Source organism: Perca flavescens, chromosome 22 (assembly GCF_004354835.1).
Source record: "Perca flavescens isolate YP-PL-M2 chromosome 22, PFLA_1.0, whole genome shotgun sequence".
Taxonomy (NCBI): domain Eukaryota; kingdom Metazoa; phylum Chordata; class Actinopteri; order Perciformes; family Percidae; genus Perca; species Perca flavescens.
The window spans coordinates 20,417,057-20,440,682 of NC_041352.1; the positions used below are offsets into that span (position 1 = coordinate 20,417,057).

At 40.6% G+C, this 23,626-nt stretch overlaps 2 protein-coding genes and 1 pseudogene across 3 annotated transcripts; 1 reads left to right on the top strand and 2 right to left on the bottom strand.

Moving 5' to 3' along the window:
• Window positions 1-16: 16 nt before the first annotated feature.
• On the bottom strand, window positions 17-6,142 carry LOC114549613 (ATP-dependent zinc metalloprotease YME1L1-like; annotated as a pseudogene).
• Window positions 6,143-6,530: 388 nt separating this feature from the next.
• On the top strand, window positions 6,531-13,755 carry mastl (microtubule associated serine/threonine kinase-like). 2 transcript variants are annotated; one of them, XM_028569221.1, is made up of 13 exons: window positions 6,531-6,853; window positions 6,940-7,077; window positions 7,184-7,323; window positions 7,424-7,512; window positions 7,613-7,719; window positions 7,833-7,986; window positions 8,157-8,326; window positions 8,462-9,454; window positions 10,184-10,325; window positions 10,462-10,476; window positions 11,406-11,519; window positions 11,949-12,050; window positions 12,539-13,755. In XM_028569221.1, the coding sequence occupies exons 1-13, from the start codon at window positions 6,686-6,688 to the stop codon at window positions 12,694-12,696; spliced, it is 2,490 nt and encodes an 829-aa protein (XP_028425022.1). In that variant the 5' UTR covers window positions 6,531-6,685; the 3' UTR covers window positions 12,697-13,755. The 2 variants fall into 2 exon arrangements, with proteins under 2 accessions (XP_028425022.1, XP_028425023.1); XM_028569222.1 differs by lacking the exon at window positions 10,462-10,476.
• A 964-nt stretch (window positions 13,756-14,719) lies between these two features.
• Window positions 14,720-23,138, bottom strand: acbd5a (acyl-CoA binding domain containing 5a). Its single transcript, XM_028569822.1, has 13 exons — window positions 22,889-23,138; window positions 22,611-22,740; window positions 21,471-21,591; window positions 20,321-20,393; window positions 20,071-20,188; window positions 19,349-19,582; window positions 19,073-19,264; window positions 18,344-18,438; window positions 17,542-17,761; window positions 17,169-17,371; window positions 16,559-16,618; window positions 16,268-16,377; window positions 14,720-16,175 (listed from the first exon to the last, which is right to left on the bottom strand). The coding sequence occupies exons 2-13, from the start codon at window positions 22,708-22,710 to the stop codon at window positions 16,163-16,165; spliced, it is 1,539 nt and encodes a 512-aa protein (XP_028425623.1). The 5' UTR covers window positions 22,711-22,740; window positions 22,889-23,138; the 3' UTR covers window positions 14,720-16,162.
• Between the last annotated feature and the right edge of the window lie 488 nt (window positions 23,139-23,626).

The window sequence follows — 23,626 nt, forward strand, 5'->3', positions numbered from 1 at the left end:
GTGTCTGTGTTTGTGTGTATTCACCCATGAGGATCTTGTCCTTAGCGAACTCCAGATCCTTCATTGTGACCATCTCTTTCTCGTCCATGGCTGCCTTCAGGGCCGCCTGGTTGACCAGGTTCTCCAGCTCTGCCCCAGTGAAGCCCACCGTGCCCCGGGCAATAATCTCTGCTTCCACAGCTGTAGAAGAGCAACACAACAGAAAAAGCCTTCTTTATAAAAGGTGATCAGTGTTCACGAGACAATAGTGTCTTTTACAGAAATTAAAAAACAAAAAGCTATTCTCACAGGCGTGCTCTTTTGAATGCTTTAAGATGATTTCAGTTGATAAGGAGAGCTAATGTTTCTACATTAATTCCCAATTAGAAATTCATTTCTGAAATACTAACAAAGGGGAATGACAAAGACTGCAGTAATAACCATGACCTGAAACATTTGCTTTCCGAGATATTACTTTTAAAAAAAAATAAAAAAATAAAAAAAAATCCTTCATATCCTTTTGGATATTTGACACAGAGATGTAACGTACCAGGGTCCATTTTGATCTTCGAGAGGTACCAGTTGAGAATTTCAGTGCGTCCTTTCACATCGGGACGAGGGACCGTCACCTGCATGTCAAACCTTCCTGGCCTCACCAGAGCGCTGGAAAGTAGTAGCAAAGCAGCATTTATTAAGATTCATACTGCATTGACTCTTATGTGAGTAATATGGGTTTAAATTCACTCATTGTACAACTGGAAAATGAACACTGGGACACGTACCACTGCACAGCTAATTTTAATTAACTTCCAATGCAAATGTGTAAACAACATCACTGCATGACTTTAAGTTGTTGTCTAAGTGTAGTATAAAATGGGTCAGTGATTCATTTTATTTTTTGTTTTGTGTACATGAAACGGTTCCATTCAGACAGAAACTAGGACAAGGCCACGGATAAAAACCGCCCACAGAGGGTAAAGGTCACAGCTGAACAGTTGTGTATACATGAACTACATACTGTAGGGATTAACATTTTTTTTCAGCTTATTTTAAACTGTTTATTCCACAATCTGTTATACTACCTAAATATTAGCAACTGTAAGCCTAAGAAAGAGAGAAAAAAAAAAAAAGTGAAAAATGTAAACATACGTGTCCAAAGCCTCTGCAAAGTTTGTAGCACCAATAACGATGACGCCCTCGTTTGGTTTAAACCTGTAAAATACCAAAACATTGAGCGTGGGAAGTAAAAGTTCCTGACGCCAACATTTATCTTTTCCACGATGCAGTTTTCAAAATGACAAAAGCAGAACACGGACCCATCCATTTCAGCCAGCAGCTGGTTGATGGTTTGTCTAGAATAGGGATGCATTGGAGACTCGATCCTCTTTCCGTAACGCTGTCCAGCTCATCAATGAAGATAACACAAGGAGCGTTCGCTTTTGCCTCTTCTGCAAACCACAACAAAAAGGGGAAGATTTGTACTTGTTTGGATCGTCCTCAACCTCACTGGTTTCTCGCATTTTCTCACATCCAGTAAACTTACTGAAAAGGTTCCTGATTCGACTCGCACCAACACCCACGAACATCTCATCAAACTCTGATCCGGAGGCGTAGTAGAAAGGCACATCAGCCTCCCCAGCCACAGCCCGTGCTAACAGAGTCTTTCCTGTGCCTGGTGGACCAACAAGGAGGATTCCTGAGAGGATAAAAGGAAACAGCTTAGCATAAAATAGCTGCATATAAAAAAAAGAAAAAAAAGGATTGAAATGGAACAAAATATGAAATACCTTTAGGCAGCTTTCCGCCCAGAACAGTAAATTTCTCGGGGTTCTTGAGAAAATCCACAACATCTTGTAATTCATTCTTCGCCTCCTCTGCTCCTTTGACGTGCTCAAATGTCACATTCTTCATCTGGATGGGGTCGACTGCTGAGTCAAGACCAGATGTGGTGCGAAACCTCACTGTGAAATCCCCAAAACAACCGGTTCACTATAGTAACGCCAGACAATGACAGTCAAAAAAAAAAAATCCATTTCTTTAGTCTCACAATGATTACAATTACAATATGCTTACTGCAGCACATATATATGTAAATATAAAGATCCAAATGTATGCTGCTTCTATTCAATTATCAATTCCAAGTATTCAAACAGTTCTAGCACACTGGCATGAAAACATACATAGCCGATATTGATATTAAAGTATTACTACACTGTGGTATGCAGCAGAATAATCAGTCAAACTCTACAAGCACACTGAAAGAAAGATATTGTGTCTTATCAGCTATAATGTAAGGTATTACCTTTTAAAATGTACACATTAAAAACACATCAAATATTTAAGCTGAAATAGGCTCAAGTAAAACACTTATTTGACATCTTTGGAGGCTCTAACAAGCTTTGTTCTATTTACAGTGTGCATGTAGGGCGATAAGGACTTGATTTGCAAGCATAGGAAAGAATAAAGACTGAAACAAACCAGCATCAGAAAAGGAGCCTTTACCCGAGAGAAACGGGGTTCTTGACAAGCCATAAATACCAAGAAGTAGGAGAGCCAACAGGATAATCCTGGTTCTCCTCAGCGACGCTGTAAAACACAGCACAGACAGAGATTAGATAGAAGTTCTTGGTGTCAATCATAGGATCTCTGGGTTTTAACTCGGCACTGCCGCCCAAAAGAAACCTGGTGCAACTCCTAAGACTGACTACCAGAGAATCCTTTAATTATATAAGGCAGCTTTCTTTGTATAGCACATTTCAGCAACATGGCAATTCAAAGTGCTCTACATAAAACATTAATGAGCAGTTAAAAATGATTAAAAGATTCAAAACATAATATGAGAATACAATTTACAGTGCAGTATATAAATGAACAATTATCTAAAGAAAGGCAGCATCAAAAAGAAAGGTCTTCAGCCTTGATTTAAAAGAACAGAGTTAAATTGGCGGACCTGCAGTTTTCTGGGATTTTGTTCCAGATGTGTGGGGCATAAAAATTGAACGATCCTTCCCCTGTTTAGTTTGTACTCTGGGGACAGAAAGCAGACCTGTCCCAGGCGACCTGAGAGGTCAGGGGCGGGTCATAGTGCAGTAGCAGATCCGAAATGTATTTTGGCCCTAAACCGTTTAGTGATTTATAAACCAGCAAAAGTATTTTGAAATGAATTCTTTGAGGCACAGGAAGCCAGTGTAAAGACTTCAGAACTAGAGCGACGTGATCCACTTTCTTGGTCTTAGTGAGGACTCGAGCAGCAGTGTTCTGAATCAGCTCTCATTTTTTTTTTTTTTTTTTTAGGGAGACCTGTAAAGACACCGTTACAGTAATATAAGGTCCCATCCATGATAATAGTAGTGCCTGAAGGCTAAGTAAGTGAGCAACATGCCTTGTGTTCTCTGAGTGAAGGCCTGAGACCTCATGAACCCCTCGGTGAACCCCGTCTTGAAAGCCTCCTGCTGGTTATCTGGAAGGTGCTTTTGTTTCAGCAGCTCGTCCAGTGATTGGGCTTCTGGTGCCTTTTCCCTCTGAAGCAATCCCTGGGAGGGAAATGTAGGGAGAGTTGGTTGGAAAGCTTCAAAATTCACCACCGCTTTTTGGTAACACAGAGTGCCTTCCAACAGGTCCTGCTAATCTTGGCTGACCTTCATGAAGGCTGGTGTGTAGGCCTCGGACTCTACCGGACCGTCATAACCAGACTCCGTCCGTCTGGTCCTTGATTTAAGTGTCTTGAAACCCCGACTCTGGATCCATACTAAAAATGGACAAACACAAATGGAAAGCCAAAAAAAAAAAAAACATTAAAAACACACTTCCTTAAATGTCAAGCCATTCATACCCGTACATAATTTAACACACAGCAGTTTAAGCATTCAAAGTCTGTTTCTTACCGGGCAAGAATTGTAGCTCTGAGCAAGCTTCTTTTAGAGGACTGTGGTATTGTCTGTGGAATATTGGGGAGCCAAAAACACCCAACCTTCTGTGTGAAAACCCTGTCAGACAAAAAGTGCAAAAGGTTGGTTTCACTTAACTTGATATTATATATTGACAAATGTGTCAAATTAGCTTTTGTAAAGTAACTAAATTGTCTCAGATTTGACAGCTTTTCATAAAGTAAGATTTTCTTCGAGAACAATAAAGCTGGGAAGCCTGAGCTGCTCACCATGCTTGTTGTGAAAGAAGCTGTCTGAAGAAACGTGACTCGACCTCCATATGGAAGGAACAGTGGGAGGTTCTTCTGGCCCGGGGATAGGCAGTAACCTGCTGACCAGCTCATCCAGCTGACTCGCCCTGATCTCCGACAGGCCAAGGTCCCTCAGACTCACACTGGGCTGGGAAGAAAGAAAGAATTGCAAAATAAGGTTATTTACCCTTCTCTACATCGATCATTGCGTGCATGTGGATTTTTGAAAAACATACTCACTTTTTCGGAGACATAGAAATTAACACAAGTGAGATAGACCTGCTTCACTACTGTGGGATGTGCAAAATAATTAGTTTGCACATGAAATAAGACGGACAACGTGACAGGTAGTAGGCTTGGGAATACATTTCTCGGCTAGTGTAAAATAAAAAAAAAAGAAATTCTGCCATTCTGCTTGTGGTGAAGATGAGTTAACATTCTGCATTTAATAAAAATAATATTCTGCATTGGCAGATTACGTCTGTCCCTGGTTATTACTGTGTGTTTAAGAAAAATGTGACTATTGAAGATTGTGCATCCTTCACCTTATTTACAATTTTTTTATTTTTTTTTTTCCTGCAGGAAAACTTTTTGATGATAAATGATGAAAAGTCCATTTCAAACAGCTTCAGTAAAAATGCATTAATGAGTGATATGTCTTGCTTCATGTGTGGAAGCCTCCTGAAAAGAGGTTTTCCCTCCCACTTGCAAAAAGTGATGTCAGACAAATTCCATGATGTTACAGATCTATTGTTTACCGTAGGTTGCCCAACATAACTAGTGTTCAGTACGATTTTTAATTATGTCTTGCATTACCAACAAAGTAAAAAAAAAAAAGTAATGTGCATGTGAAGACATTCAAGTTCAGAGTTCAGACCAAAGTCACTGATGATGATGATGATGAGCTGTCAATCATGTCATGTACCTGCGTGGTGTCCGTCTCACCTCTTTTAGATATGAACTGTGCTCTGGAATGAAATCTTTGTGCAGGGCCTGGACTGACGCTGTGGCTGAGTTCTTCAGAGAGTGGAGGGCATTGATGAGCTGGCTGAGGGGCACTATCATCTGGCAGATACACAAACACAACAGCTTTTTAACACATGATGAGATGTACAATATTTCTTTTACTATGTATTACGTACTAAACACTTACATAAGTTAATGTCTAGAAAGGGATTTCAGGTTTTCTGGATTGTATGTGAAGTGTCCAGACAGTGAGGTCGGAGTGTTATTCGCTGACTCTACTCTGTTTTGCCAATCTGAGAAAAGTGTGGCCCACATTCGTCAGACGTGCGCCAGTTATATAACCTAAACTCAAAATTATGTTAGCACCTTTCAATTTACTCAAAGCCTCTTCAGAGACCTATCAGGTGGTGACGTCAGGAGAGAAACCGCACGTACAAAGCTCGCTGTTACGTGTCGGATCTTGCTGCTTTGGGCTCACTACGACAACGTGACGTATGCATGGGCTGATTATGAAGAATAATGCTAACATTAGCCGAGCTAGGTTGTCATTGACAAGAAGCGAAGACATAACATAAACAACGATAGACAGATCTTCTCATTGCTCCCATAACAGTCCCTTCCCGGCAACGCTTACTTTATAACTAAAACACACAGCTGTCTGTTGTCAGAGGAGCACACAATTAGCTAGCTAGCTTAATAATCAAAAAGCTGCTATCCGGTCGGCTTTACGTTACCTGCTGTGGCTGAAAACACGTTGACAGTGAAAACATTTTTGCCCAATGATAACTCAAAATCAGGAGTTGGGGGGGTTGATGTGAGAGGAGAGACCCTCTATATAACTCAAACGAACGAGTCCTCCCGGGAGCGGTGTCCTTTTTGTTTCCCTTGTTGTTACACAACTTTCAGCAGCTTAGCTAAATAACAGCAAATGGATTCTCCGGCATCCGAGGTCAAATGGACTACAATATGACGTCATGTTGAATTACTACCGGGTGCAGGCTGCGTCGTTACATCACTTGTGGATCTCAAATCACGAGTTTATTAACATTAGATTAAAAGTGCTTAAAATATATATGACAAAAATAAATGTTCTCATTTCAATTCATTCATTCATTCAACGTACGCTTGGCTGGTATTATATACTGTCTATGGTATTACCATGGATGTATTAAGAGAACTATTACACAATTTATACATTTACTTCTACTACTTACTGCCTGATCAAAAATAAAATGTCAAAACGATGAACAAAGAAAATTTCAGAAACATATTTGCATATTAAATATACAATCGTTTCCATAGACCTTATTGTGACTGATGGTAATAGATTTGGTAATTTGACAGCTAAAATTAATAACCTCAGGGATGATTTGCACACAGGCAGTTAGTTGAATAACTAAACGGAACGGAAGTTCACAGGACCCCGCGAAAGAACCGAACCAACAGTCAATTCAAAATTTCAAAACAAACCCGAGATTGTTGTTCAGACACGCAATGTTTTTACTCTGACCTAGCTGGCTGTTACAGACGCAACCCAGTTCTTCATTTCAAAACAGCAGTACGATGGACGCAGATGAAAAGCACGACTCCAGCAGAAATGATAAATCGGTGGATACTCCTAAACCGCCTTCAATCGAGGATTTCCTCCTTTTGAAGCCTATCAGCCGGGGAGCTTTTGGCAAGGTTTACCTTGCACGGAAGAAGTGCAATTCGCGATTATATGCCATTAAAGTAAGTCGGTTTGGTCTTTGACAACTTTAAATCAGTTAATTAGACTATTTTTTTTATGTGCTAATATCCACTCTTCTTTTCTGTAGATGACAAAGAAAGCAGACATGGTTGATAAAAATATGATGGGCCAGATGAAGGCGGAGAGAGATGCACTTGCTTTGAGCAAAAGCCCCTTCGTGGTTCACCTGTTTTACTCCCTTCAGACAGCCACCAAGATCTATCTGGTAACACCAGAAAGTGAAAGAAATGGCACTTGCACAAAACACATTTACATTAACATTAACATTATCATTATAAGTACTATTTTCATGTTGTTTGTTTGTTTTACAGGTAATGGAATACCTCATTGGTGGAGATGTCAAATCTCTGCTTCACATCTATGGGTATTTCGACCAGGATATGTCTGTAAAGTACATTTCAGAGGTTGGACTAGCTTTGGACTACCTCCACCGACATGGTATAATCCACAGGTACTTTGATACAATTTCTTTAGGTTGATTGATTCATCTTTGGGTGAGGGTGAGATTGATTGCGTGACCTGGAAATTTACCTGAAATTATAACTTTTTAGGGACTTGAAGCCAGACAACATGCTCATATGCAACAAAGGTCACATTAAACTGACAGACTTCGGCCTTTCTAAAGTCAAGCTTGACAGAGGTATGAGTCCCATCAGCTTAACACCTGAACAAAGTGTGACCATTACCACTTGTAATGTTAGTAACATTTCCCTTTATTTTATGACTGTACTCTCTATCAGAGCTGAGTCTTATGGATATCCTTACTACTCCGTCCTTGGCTAAACCAAACAAAGATTACTTCCGCACTCCGGGTCAAGTCCTCTCCTTAATCAGTGCCATTGGATTTGTAAGTAAATTTATAGAATTTTGCATGGAGAAATGCCCTAATCGCATGCTGTGTGTATGCATATTTGGTGTTGAAAAATGACTCTTTCTGGATTTTTTTTTCATCAAACACAGAATTCACCTGCAGGAGAAGCCAAGCGTCACTGCAGTACATCTGCTGTGTCCAGTTCCATGTCCTGTGGCAAAATAAAACCGAAGAATAGCTCTCTTGGTTCTCCCTTGATGAAGAAAAAAGATCAGTGGTCCTCTCCGGTTCTTCGGGTTACAGGTCATTATAGATATCCACCTTTGGCTTTTTCCCATCATTCATTAACCTCGTGGAATCACTGGTTATGCAAGGACTTTATAAAAGGCTGGTGCGTAGTTTAGCTCCCTAGTGAGATCTTGACATTGAAAATGTGTTGTTACAGTTTTGGTTTATATGTATTATCTCTACAGGACCCAACAGTATTGTCTTTAGCCCTCATAACCTGTCTAAAAATCTGACCACCAAACTGCTGAAGATCAGGAAGAGGTGTGAGACGATGAGTGTATGCAGCACCACCGACACTGAAGGTGGCATCAGTCCACTGTGGGAATGTGACGACATACAACATACCGGTGCAGATGTAAGCGGATACCATAAACAAAAGGATTGGAATTAGATTTTCTTTGAATTTGCCATCATCAGTTCCTATACTGACCTTTCAGATTTGTTCATTCCTTATTGTAAAAACGGATTTTCTTTTATCTTTCTTCTTTAGAAAGAAAATGAGCAGACCAGAGGGCCCGACCAAGACGGTGCGCCCACAAAACTGGCCACCTTTGGCTTCTCTGCCGGTGCCACGAGCATTCGGTCAGATCCAGACCATCTTGCAGAAAAGAGTCCTCACACCAACAAACTGGGGTCCACAGCTTCGGATGACTCTTGTCTATCCGCCTCATCCGCAAAGAGAAAATATTCTGACGTTGGGAGAAGCCCCGTCCCACTGGAGATCCAAGCCAAGAGGAGTAATGCAATCTATAAGAGATGCTACGAGATTCCAGAAGAGACTATGAGGTTTCACACTGGCCTGACTGGAACATTTTCAACCATCCAAATAGGTGACTTCATGGTCTCCACTGAGAGGATTGGGTCAGCTGAAGACCAGATCCCAAAGCGCTCCAGTCCCATTGCTGTGGCCAAAAGTCTGTTTAGTGAACTGGAGGACGTGTTTGAAGACGAAGCCAAGGACCTGTCGCATTCAAGTTTTACATCACCACTTGCCGGGAACAGTGACATTTGCAGGAGCTTGAGCCTCGACTCTGACGGGTCTATGCACGAAACATCCCTCACTATCGACAGCCGTGCATCTCTCATGCCAAGCACATGTTCCATAAACCGGAATTTAGCATCACCCGAGGAACAAAAGGAAAATAAAGACGTGTCCGTCACTGAATCACTCCCACAAACTCCCTCTGCTGTTAACACTGGAACACCCAAACTCGGTCACTTTAGCCGGGGAGGATCTCAGTGCTCCTTCCTTAACCGGCTCCCTGATCCTGCACAGTCCTCCTCATTCCTCAAGCCGCGAAATGTTGTAGCTTTCCGTAGCTACTGTAGCTCCATTAACCGCTCCAACGCATCAGGGATGTCCCGATTTAGCGTCGGTTCTGTTGAGGCTATGGACATGTCCACAACCGCTTCTTATCACCTTGCGTCTGGCAATGCAACACCAGTGCAGAAAAGACCCAGCTCCAACAGCTCACTCTATCAGGTATGCATACGTAGACACCGTTTAAACAAGGTTTTGCTCTGGCTGTACAGTTGTAGAACTCCTCATTCAAAGCGGCCTCACAGAGCCATTAGATTTGTAGTCTTTTGTGTAGGGCTGGGCGATATGGAGAAAATCAAATATTGTGATATTTTTGACCAAATACCTCTATCGATACTGCAACGATATTGTAGTGTTGACTATTGGTGCTTTCACAAAATATTTACACAATGAGATTTTTGATAAATAATCATCAGTAATGTGGATATAATGAGTAAGTGGGTAAAGACATATAACAGTTACAACAGTCTGCTAAGTTCAGAAAATGACATCACTTTACTGTAATGCAGCCTTTAAAACCAGGAAAAGACAACACTTATGCCATATTACGATATCCAAAATCTAAGACGACATCTAGTCTCATATCATGATATCGATATAATATCGATATGTTGCCCAGCTCTACTTTTGTGCACAGAAGTTATCTTGGGTACACAAAACCTTTGTGAAGCTTGAAAGGTCTTTTAAATACAAAAATGCGAGTGGTGGTGATTCAACTTCCAACTTTCAGGGCATAGTTTGTGGTGTATTACATTGTAATTGACATAAATGTCACAACAGTTATTAATTTAAGGGCAGTTGGATTAGATTACACATTGTGCAGTTTTTGATTACATTTTTTTTCTTTTATACCATTTTTCATGTTTCCTTTTTATACCCCTCTCGCATCAGACTCCTCAGCCCATGTCGACCACTTGCACCCCTTTCAGGACCCCTAAGAGTGTCAGAAGGGGTGCACTGCCTGTTGAGGGAGCACCCATTTTAGGAACTCCTGACTATTTGGCTCCAGAGCTGCTCTTGGGAAAACCGCACGGTAAGATAGGGAATGCAAAATTCCAAGCACCGTGACAAACACAACAACACAGAAATAGCCCAACATGTTCTTACGGTATTGACATTGGATGGTTGACATTGTAGTCCCTATGACAGGCCTTCTCTTTGAGTTTCAGGAAGTCGTCAGTGTGGTAAGTTTATAGTGTTATCGCTGTTGGTGCAAGCGAGCTTGCATGTTCACCCAGCCTGCTAATACGCTAGAGGAAACGAGCTGATTCTTTCCCCATTTTCCTTTCCCCACTGGTTCTGTTTCTGCCCCTTGGATTAGTGAACAAACTGTGGGCCTCATCAGAGGGAAGGGGACAACATTTAAACTGTGTGATTTGTAATGGCTACAAAAATGGGATCGTCTTCTAACATTAAGCTAACACCATTGTTAACAGCTGGGGGAATCAGGCTGATGTGCTTTTAACTGGACAATAGGACTTTTCTGCTCTTAAAATCTGTAGATTTGGGGTAATTGGACACATAGTCAATGTGCTATGGCACTGGCTTTATGTTTTGGATATTTAGCAACTACAAAATGCCATCTAATAATAACCTATTGTTGTAGTTGTTCATTAAAATGTTAACACACTGAAGGCAGCATTTCCTGTCAGTCGCCCCATGCCATTTCGTAGCATGATTGCTGCTATGTGAATTCATTAACGGACGGTCTGTGACATGAACGATCCTGTGGCAGTATTAATTCATCGGCTGTCATGTGTCTTTCTGAACTCAACACTAGATCGTTGTGAGAAATGTAGTTTTAAATCCTTGCAGTCATTTAAAACTACCATGCTAGTCACAAATATCACGAGACGTGTGTGACCTATTTAATTGTATTTGCAAAATGACAGTGTGATTGGTAATGACCGATATCTCAGGCCTATTTCATTCACCTACAGGTAGAATGAAGTTTATACCCAGAAATTCCATCCCTCCATCCTCAGCCTAACTTAGTCCCTGCTTCTGCCACCGCAGTACAATCAGTGCACTCTAACAGGAATCGCAGGGGGAAACTGTGGTGTTTGAAGCCGCTGCGGCAGCTGTATGAAATGTGACCTTTCTTTCCATCCAGACTGCATGGTGGATTGGTGGGCGCTAGGTGTGTGTCTTTTCGAGTTCCTCACAGGTGTGCCACCTTTCAACGACGAGGCGCCTCACCTGGTCTTCCAGAATATTCTCAACAGAGGTGGGTTTGGTTGTCTTTTATAGGAACATCCAAACCGAAACCACAAAATGCTCTAAAATATGTTAAACAAATATGTATAAAGCCTGCCTTAACACATCCCTTGTGTTGTCCTTTGGGTCCCTGGGACCCGTTCAGATTATTTGACGTTTTTTGCATTGGCCTGGCGTTGAGCTTCGAGTCCCCCGGTGACCCTTGCGTACTATGTGATGTCATTTCACGTGAACTGGCACGGGGGGGGGTCCCAGAGACCCGTGCTGCGATCGAACGCGTTTGGACAGGCTAATACAAAATGTAAATAAACTGACCAAGTGCCCACGACACGAAGGACAATACAAGGGATATTACCGTTTTAGTTGAACAAATGGTTTGATAATATTAATGACATGCTTTTGTTGCTTCTTTTACCACCTCGCTGTCTAACAATTTTAGATATTCCCTGGCCTGAGGAAGAAGAGGAGCTGTCTGTAAACTCAAGAAATGCGATTGAAATCCTCCTGACCATGGACATGACAAAACGAGCTGGTCTAAAAGGTGAGGACCACTTTTCATTTTGTTTTTAATTTCTGAATTTAAAACGTTGGTCCTCCGAACTTCATGTAATGGATTAGAAAAGCCATTGATTAAGTGAGTCCAAGTGATCGACAAAGTGCACAATTAAAAAAACCTATCAATATGACTTTCTGGTGTGCCAAACATTAAAACACACCTGATATAATACAGAGTACACAACTAATAACTAAATCTACTTTTTTTTTTTTTACACTAGTCATGTTTATTTTTAACACAGCAGGATCTCCAGGCCTATGTTTTATTGTCTGACCATTTTTTTTAAATTATGTATGAGAACTTTGCTTGAATTTATGTGGTTAGAAAAAAAGGATTTTTAACCCTTTTTTTTTTTTTTTTAGCTGTAATCAGGGAATCGCTGATAATAAAATGCTAATATTGGCCTGAGTTTCAACACCTGTTGTAAGCAAATCTAGTGTGTTTCTAATGATTTTTGCTTGAACATCCACCAGAGCTCAAGCGTCACCCCCTGTTTGAGGGCCTGGACTGGGACAACCTGCAGAACCAGCCGATGCCTTTCATCCCTCAGCCAGAGAACGAAACGGACACCTCGTACTTTGATGCGAGAAACAACGCTCAGCACATCACCATGTCCGGCTTCAGCCTGTAGACGTCCAAACAGCAACAGTTGAGTTTTATCAAAGCAGCCTGCCAACTGCAAAAAAAAATCACATCCATTATACAAACAAATACACAGTAGATATACAAATACGATGTAGATTCTGATTGGTTTTCTCTGTTCGTTGTAAAACTTAAAAAAAAAAAAAAAAACATTTTACCTATGTGCAATCGCCGTTCACAAGAGCCAGAAAATAGCTGAATCTGTTGACTTATTTACAAGTGCAATGCGTTGTAGACCGTAAACTTCTTTTACAACCGTTTTACATAGTTATCTCTTAACCCTTGTGTTGTCTTCCTGTCAACCATGAAAACAAACACGTTTGTTGTCCCTATCTCAATGTTTTAGCTGCTTTTTTCCAAGTTTAGTGTGTTTTTTTTTGTTTGTTTGTTTTCAACATTTTGGTCACTTATTTCGAAATTGATATAGTTTTATCTGACATTTTGTCGTTTTCTCCTCCGTTTTTTTTTTCATTGTTTGTTTTCATGTTTTCTGCACTTATTTCAACATCCCATATTTTCTAATATAAAACACTTTGTTTTGACCCGAGGACAACATGAGGGTTAAATTAGGTTCTTGTACTAGAAAAATAAATTTTGCTACGGATTTACCTTCATAATAGGTGTTGATTTCTGTTGTTATATTGATTCATAAGTTCATGTAGACATGGCTCTTAAGTTTCCATGCAGTTAAGCTTTTTTTTTTTTTTTTTTACACTGTTAATTTCTCTTTGAGGGGTACTGAAGGAAAATGCTAATATATTAATCAATAATAATTTTATATGTAAATCTTGTTAATAACATTCACTGCCATTGTTTTAAGACTGGGTAGGAGTACTTTGTATTCAAACAGAACAGTTTGGGCTGCTTTTATGTCATTTTGTGTGTGTGTTTGTGTGTGTGTGTAATTGTGATGTGATCTACTGTCCATTTTCTACACTACTATATTTTTAGAGAAGTTCACTCGGCTCCCAGCTAATTGTGAAATTTTAATCTTGTTCACTCTAAGAAAAAAACTTAAAATACAAATAAAATCTTGTTTGTAACATGGTGTACTGTGTTTCTTTTTTCTGGTGGAACACCACAATGACAAAATTTTGAAAAATTTAAATTTTGCATGTTTGGGTAATTTGCTTTCTTGCCACGGGTTGGATGAGAAGATCAATACCACTCTCCATAATTTGCACCCTACTGTTGTTCCCCTTTTCTGCTTTAAAGGTCCTATGAACATTTCACTTTATGAGTTTTTTTTTTTAACATTAATATGAGTTCCCCAAGCCTGTCTATGGTCCCGCAGTGGCTAGAAATTGTGATAGGTGTAAACCGAGCCCTGGGTATCCTGCTCTGCCTTTGAGAAAATGAAAGCTCAGATGGGCCGATCTGGAATCAGCTCCTTATGAGGTCATAAGGGGAAAGGTTACCTCCCCTTTCTCTGCTTTGCCCGCACAGAGAATTTGGCCCACCCATGAGAAAGAGAGAGACATCATGGCTTGCAAAGTGGCAGTTGGTCAAGGCCACACCCCCACCCTCCACCTTGCCCCCCCCCTCTCTCCTCAATAGCATTTAAAGCTACAGACACCGAAATGGCACATCCTAAGGAAAGCTCATTGTGGTACTGGCTCTAGTGGCTGTAATTCTGCACCAATGCTGAATGAGAGACTTCAGATACAGTATTAGGGGACCACTAAGGCCTATATAAAAGCAGCATGTCATATGACATTTAAACAAAATCATAGTGAAATTTCCACCCAGTGGAAACCTCATTTAGTGTTAGCATGGTAGTATATCATTCTTTATTTTAAAATTGAAATCCTGCTATTAATCCCTACTTTTACTAAGTGCATCAGTATACAGTTAGATGTTTTTTTTTTGTACCCTATTTACGTAACGCCGTTCCATGTATCCCGTTACTCCCCAAACCCAGCTGTAGACCATATTTTCTGAACAAACATGAAAGCCTTTTCAATCTCATTTAACTCTGAGTGCATAATCATATCTGAAGAAATATGGACAAATTAAAATGCTTTATGAAAACTTTTATTTTAGGCTTTGATTATTACATGCAAACACCCCTCTGTCCACAGGCAGAGAGGGTGAGAAAGCCTTAGCACATTTCAGTAGAAAGGTAAACTACTTTTTTTGTTTTTTTTTATTAAAACATAGTGCCTCTGGAAAGATTAGTGCTATTGCAGATGCAAACCTTTGTAAATGATATAGTATTCTATATTAATAATACATGGGAATGCAATTAAAATACTGCATTTTAATCTGAACTGTACAGCTATTGTATACAATTTACATAGATCTCACTGCTCTGAAAACAATTCATGATTTCCATTGCTCGGACAAAATCTTTCCACCACATTCGTACGAACATCACATTAAAATTAGACAAAATAGAAAAACTTGACAGCGTAAACAACAAAGGACAGTGACAAGTGTTATGTACTAATAATCAGACAGCTGAGTGGGCACTGAGGCCGTGAGATATTCTCACCACCTCTTGGCTCACTATATAGGTAATGTGATGAATGTTAATTTGGTCCACCACTGGAACACTTATGCTACAATATGTGAATGTAAGAATAACCCGCACCTACATTATGAATGCACCTTATGATGTTGAGGCACCTCTTCTATTTGGAAAAAAACAATTTGAAGTGGAGACCACTTTGACACAAAGCACAGCCTGATATGCAGCAGGACGGCTGATGAAAACATTTTTAATAACTTTGTCTAACCGATACACAACATTTAGCGGCTACTTTGAACTTATACCTCATTTATAGAGCTGGGATTGGCCCAGCAATGTCTTCATTATAACTCGCTGGAAGCAATAAATATTAACTTATTCTCAGAATTTAAATGAAATCTCACATATCAATACACTTTCACATTCAATCCTCCCTTCTAAAACTACAGTTATTACAACATTTTGTTATTATAGCAGCATTTCCTGGGCAACTAATAAAGACAAACAACAAAAAATTGTTAAAATGTATAACCACATCAAGCGTTACGCCAAAAACAACAAAGTTTTGGGCCATTTTATGTGCAACACAGCCTTAGTTATTGAAATAATTGACAAGCTGCTGTGGTTGGTTTATAAACAGGCTGACAACATCACATCTGTAAGTTCCCCCTCTCAACACAAACCATACAGAGAAAAACAAAAATTCCAGTATAGTGGCATCATCTTGAAAAGCTTATATTAATCACCGACTGCGAGCCCATATGTTCACGGTTCTATACGATTCGTCATCCACAGTACAACACACTTGAGAGATATCTTGCTCTCACTCATTACTCTAGGTGCCTTCTTCATAGTGCAAAAGCAAATTACTGGGCTGTGGGTCTAAGCAGGGGAGTGGGGGGGTTACAGCCATTAGCAACCAGAGACATTTAGACGACGACTCCTTTATCGTCCGTGTCCATGGGTGTTTGGGTGGAGAGCAGGTTCAGTTGATTTGTCTATTAAAAGAAGATGAAGAGGGAAATTAAAGAGTTCAATTGGGTAGAAAAATGGCAGTAGATTGCAATTACCATTTCTGTAAAAGGAATACCTTCTCCTCCTCCGCAGGTATAGGCGAATAAGCCACTGTACCACAAATGGCCATATGACAGCAAAGGCCAAACTGGTCGGGGAAATGTCAAAAGGCCACCAGGATGGTTTCTAGGGGAAAAGAAATATGTAGAACAAATTAATCGGCATTATTTCAAATGAAAACTGGTTCGCCAGTGTAATGTCTAAATCCTTTAGTGCCTGCGAATGATCATTACAACTTTTATTTTAGCTGAAACATGGTTTTGGTGTAAGTATTTTTTATTTATTTTTTGTATTTTAAACGGTTTACCCGACTCCTCTTTTTCACCGAGGTTGATCCATAGGTTGGAGACGGAGACAATAATTTTGCCTGCAGAGTAAAAAACAAAAAAACAAATCAATACTTGATACTTGTCAAAGGACAAGGTAAGCAGCGCTGAAGTATTTCAGGGATCATCTGTACTCAGTGTTGTTTACAAAGCCAAAGTACAAACTCCTTATCTATGTTATTTTTAGACACGCTATCAACTGTATGTGTAGTTGGATTTCATTTATGTCATATTGAGCTGCTCCTCAATAGTTTCAAATAGATTGGTTACATCTGGGAGATCGTTTTGGACGGGAACAAAACTCATTCTACTGGCATACTAATAGTTATCATACACACGGATTACAAAATTCATAAAATACCAACAAGCATAATCCAGATTCATTTATGGCAATATTATCACAATGCAACTACTTTTCAGACTGGCTGTTTCAAATTGCTTATTTTGTCAGGCAACAGCCCAAAACGCAAAGATATTCTATTTCCTATCTCATAAGACAAATAAACCAGAGACTGTGGTTGTTTTTGGGGCCTATTATTCCTGAATGAAGACCTCTCATTCAGGGAATAACATAAAAACAGTTGACTTGACCTGGCTAGCAGTCAGAGCCTCCAGGGTGTGAAGCCTCTCCAGAACACTCTGCATGTCCTCCTGTAGTCTAGCTAACACCACGACTATCTGCTCATTCAGGCTGCCTCCGGGTGTTCCTGCTCTCCCCCAGTGGTCCCCGTCCCCGTCTCCACCGCCGTACGTGGGCATCAGAGATTCGGAACCGTGGCCTGGAGACCTGGTGCCTGAAAACACAGAAGTTATACATAAATGAATACATGTTCACAAAATGCCAACAAAAAGAGAATGTACTGTACAAGGTTGCCCTCTTCAGAATGTCATCTGTGCAAACTACAAATAGAAACCAAAGGAGTACAAACGACCTGAAAAAAAAAAGAAAAAAGGACAACCTTACCCCGCTCTCTTCTGACCAAAGAGCTGTCTGACATGTCTGCATTCGGCCTCTGCGACATTGTTCCACCGCTCTCTCCGTCTTCACCTCCACACCTGATGCCCTGCACCGCACCGTGAACCTCCTCCTGGTGCTCCTGTGCTGCCTGGGGCTCCTCTAGAGGCGGCAGGACGTGGTTCTCATCTTCATCCAGGTCGTCCAAAGAGTGGTTATGCTCCGAGTTCTGGAGAAGAAGAACGTTAAAACAACAAACAATCAATGACTTGCCGAGAAATACAACCACGGCACCAAACAAGTGGTTTTAAAGTGCTCATATTATGCTCATTTTCAGGTTCATAATTGTATTTAGACGTTGTATCACAATAGGTTTATGTGGTTTGATTTAAAAAAAAAAAAAGCTCCTCTTTTCACCCTGTGTGTTGAGCTCTCCGTTTTAGCAACAGAGTGAGGCATCACACTTCTGTTCCATCTTTGTTTGGAGTCGCACATGCGCAGCAGCTACAGTAGGTAAGGACTACTAGCCAGTCAGAAGCAGAGTATGAGGGCGTGCCACGCTAGCAGACGTGTGTAACAAAGTGTGACGTGTTTGTCACAGAAGTAAAAGCTGGACTACAATAGAGCTGTTTGGAGCAGTTTGTGAACAGTGTTTTCTGTTGGTTTTCTGAGATGGTAAGTCCCTTTTGGGGTGGACTTTTGGCTTTTTCCACTTTGTAAACCTATAACGTGCACAAAAAAGATATATAACACAATAAAGGAAAGGGAAAAAGCCAAAAAGCATAATATGAGGACTTTAAGTTTTACTTGCCTCTTCCTGGCCAAACTGGTCCACGGAGTCGCAGTAGACTTCACTGTCCGAGTCACTGGCCAGGTGGCTGGGACCAGACACATCTTTACTGGGATCTGAGATCGGTACAAAAGGCACAAAAAAAAAAAAGCATTGTAATGCAGAGTAAACGGCACTGTAATTAACAAAAGTGACACAGCGGAAGGCAGCGTTCGCTTAATTTGGGAGCTTTGTATGCCATTTCCACGAAGCCAATAATTTAGTCCAATAAATCTTAAATCTCAGACTATACTGATATTGCACTATTCTTTCCCCTTCCCTCGCTTCAATTGTTATTGTATATTTTTTTGTAAATTCTATTGTAACACTGTATATTTTACAGTATTTTATATTTCTTACTGTCCTTTCTGTTTTTATTTCTTTATAAGTTAACTGAGAGTTGTACTTTGAGAGCAAAGATTAACCAGAGTCAAATTCCTTGTTTGTTTACGCAGACCTGGCCAATAAAGCCGATTCTGATTCTGATTGAAACTGTCCCAGGAGCAGCTGTTGTGTAAAGTTTTAAAGATTCAGTGTCTGCCGAGTCGCCACCGCTTGGGGAATGAAGCTTAGTAGATTATCTCCTCACGTGGTGCACGGGCGGTGGGTGAGGCCAGTACAGAGTCCTCAGCAACAGAGCAGGACTTTCATAAAACGCAAGATCTGAAACCAGAATAGAACGTGCAAACACTGGAACTTGGATTCCCTGACCTGTGTGGTGGCCGTTGAGCAGAGGCTGGCCGACTGAACCCTCCTGCGAGCTGTCACTGTTCAGGGCAGCCCTGGAATGACTCCCATTGGTCAGATGGGTGACCCCGTTGGCCACTTTGCCGTTCGACAGGGGCACTTTGTGTCTCCTGGCTGAACCCTTCTTCTTTGGCTGCGAAGCTGCTGATTTCTTGTCTGAAATAAAAAAATAAAAAAAATCCCATTAACGAGATGCTTTTCTCACAGTATTTTATGACCAAGTATTTATAACTTGGTTACCTTTTTTGACGTCCCGTATCACCACTTCTTGCTCTATGTCATCTTCTTCCTCCTCCTCCTCCTCCTCCTCTTCCTCTTCCTCCTCATCTTGTGTTGCGTCCTCGGACTTTTCGTTCACTTCCTTTGATTTGAGCCTGGCCGGACGAGTCTCCAGAGTGCCGTTCATTTCCATCGTTCTGACGATGCTCTTCGCGACGCTCTTTGATTGCATTGAATTCAACACTGAACCAAACCCTGTGCAACATTATGGATTTCAAAAAACAAATCCCAAAATGCAATACTTCACTTCCTGTTTAACATGAGGTCGAGAGACACAAATGGAGCCGAACAAAATCCTCATGTACTTTTAGGTTCTGTGATTACAGTGCAGGATAACATTTTCAGCCACACAGACACTTTTCATTTGATACAGATAAATCCAAACTTCATCCATTTCTGATAGCAAGAGAAACATCAAATTGTGCTAAGCCACGTGTTCTGTGCCACTAATTCTGCAAGCATGACTGCCAATAACAATAAGCGCCAAAAGCACCAGACCAGTACTAAACTACACCACCACGCTCTAACACAGTATTTACACAATATACTTGCCTTCCAGCTGCCTAGCAAACTGTGTCAAACGGGCTGAGCGCATAACAAAGAGGCAAATAATGAAAAAGGTTATGCTCCACATGCTGTTGTTGACATCACAAACTAAGTGAAAGGAGGTCAATAAAACCCACCTGTGCTCAAGTCGGATATCTGTGTGATCTTTTTCTTCTCGTCAATCAGCTCGTAGAACGGGCCGAGGACGCGCAAGAGCTCCTCCACCTCGTCTGTCATGGGCATGCCCTCCAGAATCTAGCAATCGACGACAGCGGTGTTTAGCTCAAAACCACGGACAGTTAAATAAAAAGTTTTGACGTTAATATCAAAAATTGCTAGTATTCCTATACGATACAACAGTTACATCATTCTGTGAAAGTAACGTACCAGCTTAATTTCATCAACATAGGCTGCCATTGCTTCTTCTTTTGGCATATCTCCAAGACAACTCCATGCATCCCTGAATCATTAAATAAATAAACGGTATTATTATATCGTAGAGCTGGGCGATATGGAGAAAATCTAATGTCACGATATTTTGGACACAACACGTCGATGTGGATACTGTAGGGTTGACTATTGGTGCTTTCACAAAATATTCACACAATGAGATTTTTGACAAATACTCATCAGTAATGTGGATATAATGACTAAGTGGGTTAAGGCAAATAATAAAACAGCTAGAATAGTCAGATAGGTAAATTCAGAAAATGACATCACTTTACTGTAACGCAGCCTTTAAAACCAGGAAAAGACAACACTTATACCATATTACAATAACGATATCCAAAATCTAAGACGATATCTAATCTTGTATCACGATATCGATATAATATAAATATATTGCCCAGCCCTATTATATCGCTTTTATCCAGTAAAAGAGAGTAATGCATCTAGGTCATCAAGATTGGTTTTCAACTTTGTCAACAAGGCCGGCTTAGTTGAGGTTAAATGTGTTCAGAGTTAGCGGAGGGTCAAAGGCCGAAAGAAACCTAAACCATTTATCAGTAACTACAGTTATTCCTTAACTAAGGGCTACATTTTTCCGGATAAACTTGTAGATCCCCCACCCCAGTGTAATGGGACCATGAGAGAACCTGTGCAGCCCAGTGGGTAAGAGGTTACATTCTAACAGTTTACATAACAAAACTTGAGACTAAAAGAGGGAAAAGCACTATGGTCGAAACCCAGTAGAGAGAATTTGGCCCAGTCTTGCTTTGCACAAATAAGGTCAAACTGGGCCAAAAGCAACACAAGTTGTGTAATGTGCACAAGTACAATTTCAACACTCCATGGTTTATCCAGAATTAAATTTCACGATATGCCTTAAAGACTGTGGTATTCACATAACTCGTGCTAGACAGCTTGACACACTGAAGGAAAATGACCAATAAACCATCCACAGAGAATAGTGTTATTAATTACACAAATATTTCCATCCATAAAAGATACAAAGAATGCAAGAAATCTGTATATATTTAAAATAAAAAAACAAAAAAAACATATTGACTGACTCTATATTTTCTTTTATCTTTACCATTTGGCTTTGCCAACTGCATCCCAGAAGCCAGGTCGGGGTATATTGCACGTTCCCACAGTGGCTTGTTTATAGTAACTGTAGAACTTGAGCATCATGTCATTGGAGGGCTGAAAGGGACCTGAGGGAAGTAAAGGACATTTCATGCTGAAAATGTGCAAAATAGCTGCACTATTCTTACGGTTTTCTATCGCTTACATATCAGTGAAGCCTCTGAGATGAGAAAGAACTTTAAAAAGTGACTGTTGTAACTCTGCATTAAGGTACAGACTGCTGGCAGGGAGGCAAATCTGCGAGTTAAGTGGATTAAGTCTTTTAAATCGCACAAGATCCAAAGCAGACCAAGCTGTTGCACTGCACCAAACTAGGTCTGACACGATTCTGTTTGTGCCCTACTGTATGTTAAAGCCATGTGGCGAACTGGCTTAAAGAAGTATTTTACCGCTGGAAAGAGGGTCTTTTCATAAAACTGGGCTGTCTACGCAGTAGAATGGTGCAAAAGTTGTTGTTTTTTAAGTTGGTGCGACATGGCCAGAGAAAACAGAGAAAAGGGGCTGTGGTATTCTCTTTTGCTCAAAAAAGGTAGAAAAGAATGCACTGCATTGCACCAATAAGCTTCTGCTGGTGGGTGACAAAATGCGAGCGCACATCACAGAATCAATATGGCGGCCGGCTGGTAACAAACCATTGCGTCTGAGCCAGAGCGCTAAACCAGAAGTAGCCTGCTCTATGAGCCCCATAGTGCGGAAGCAGCAGCGATCATCCTGGTAATTGTTTTGGGAGTTTTTTTACGCGGAATATGAACTTTTTTTGGCGTCATGTTCCAAGGAGCATCTCTCATAGGAATAAACAGGGCTCAGACTTGAATGCTGTATCCAGGTCTCTTTATACATCCACGGCAGCAGCCCTAGTATAGAGCTACCCAGCAGAAAAAACGCCAGATGACGCAAAACGCCTCATCTGGCGTTTTTTCTGCCTGTGAGTAGAGAGATCTGGGCACTGGTAAGGCGGAGTGAAGTTAAACATAGTTCGATTAACACACACCACCAACATGATTATGATACAAAGTTGTTTGAATATCAGCAAAGTGTCCCTTTAACTGGCCCAAATGACTATTTTTCGACTGGTACGTTCACTTACCATCTGGGGCTAAACTCTTGATCACTTTGACGGCAGCCTCGAACCTCAGCAGGTTCAACCGGCTCTCATCTTCCACTTTGACACTCTCCACCACCTCCATCGTGTCCCACTGAGACAGTCAACACAAAACCTACAGACAGGCAGTAAACAAACACAGCGTCACATCTAGGACACAGCGTCTGCTATGCGACACACGTCTAACTGCCCAGACATGTGTAATAAATGCAATATATACTTCCAAACTGTCGACGGAAACGCTCGAAACCGGCGAACCTTACCGTTAAAGTCAACGGCCTATCTGTTTGTCAGAAGGCGACCTGTCTCCTCAGCCTTCGACCAGCCATGAACAGCGTAATGGAGCCAAGCGGAGGTGTACTCTGGGAGTTGTAGTTTTAAACCGATATTTTCCTACAAGCTCCACAATCCTTCGCGTCCACTACGACAAGGCTGTGTGTAAAATGTAGTTTTACGGAGAAATTAAACATGTGTACTGAATAAACCAGAACACGTTATTAGGAGGTGAAAAATAAGACATGTTATGTCATAATAGTTTTACATTTCGATGTCATCTCGAAGTCCTAACATGAATCCACACTGTCTATAGTTGTAAAACTACACTTACCATCATGCACTACTCGTTTTTTTTTCTTCAGTTGGAAGGATGATAGGTAGACGGAAGCAAAAAGTATGAGCACTCACTGTGTTTTTATTTCCGAGTAGCACAAATCGTTGTAAGATATCTAGAGCTGATCCACCTGATCCACCTGATGATAATAATATAAAGAATGGCACTTTTCAGAATTTTTTGTATTATGTTATTGGATTATTGATGCATTAATGTGTACATCACTAATATTGAAGCTGGTGAAGGTGGAGCTTAGTTTAACTACTTTGTATACTAAATGTGCTGGATAGCTTTATTTCTTAATTATCTTTTATCTTGATCTATAATATTAAATCACAACTTATTTGTTGAATTTATTTTGTAATGGTAAACTGAACATGCAATGTATCTA

Excerpts from the sequence above, each read along its gene's own strand:
- mastl (XM_028569221.1), top strand. The coding sequence starts at position 6,686 with ATGGACGCAGATGAAAAGCACGACTCCAGCAGAAATGATAAATCGGTG. Across the intron at positions 8,327-8,461 it reads TACAACATACCGGTGCAGAT|AAAGAAAATGAGCAGACCAG; the intron begins GTAAGCGGATAC and ends TTTCTTCTTTAG. Across the intron at positions 12,051-12,538 it reads AAAACGAGCTGGTCTAAAAG|AGCTCAAGCGTCACCCCCTG; the intron begins GTGAGGACCACT and ends AACATCCACCAG.
- acbd5a (XM_028569822.1), bottom strand. The coding sequence starts at position 22,710 with ATGGAGGTGGTGGAGAGTGTCAAAGTGGAAGATGAGAGCCGGTTGAAC. Across the intron at positions 21,592-22,610 it reads CAAGAGTTTAGCCCCAGATG|GTCCCTTTCAGCCCTCCAAT; the intron begins GTAAGTGAACGT and ends TACTTCCCTCAG. Across the intron at positions 16,378-16,558 it reads CGGTGAAAAAGAGGAGTCGG|AAACCATCCTGGTGGCCTTT; the intron begins GTAAACCGTTTA and ends CTTTTCCCCTAG.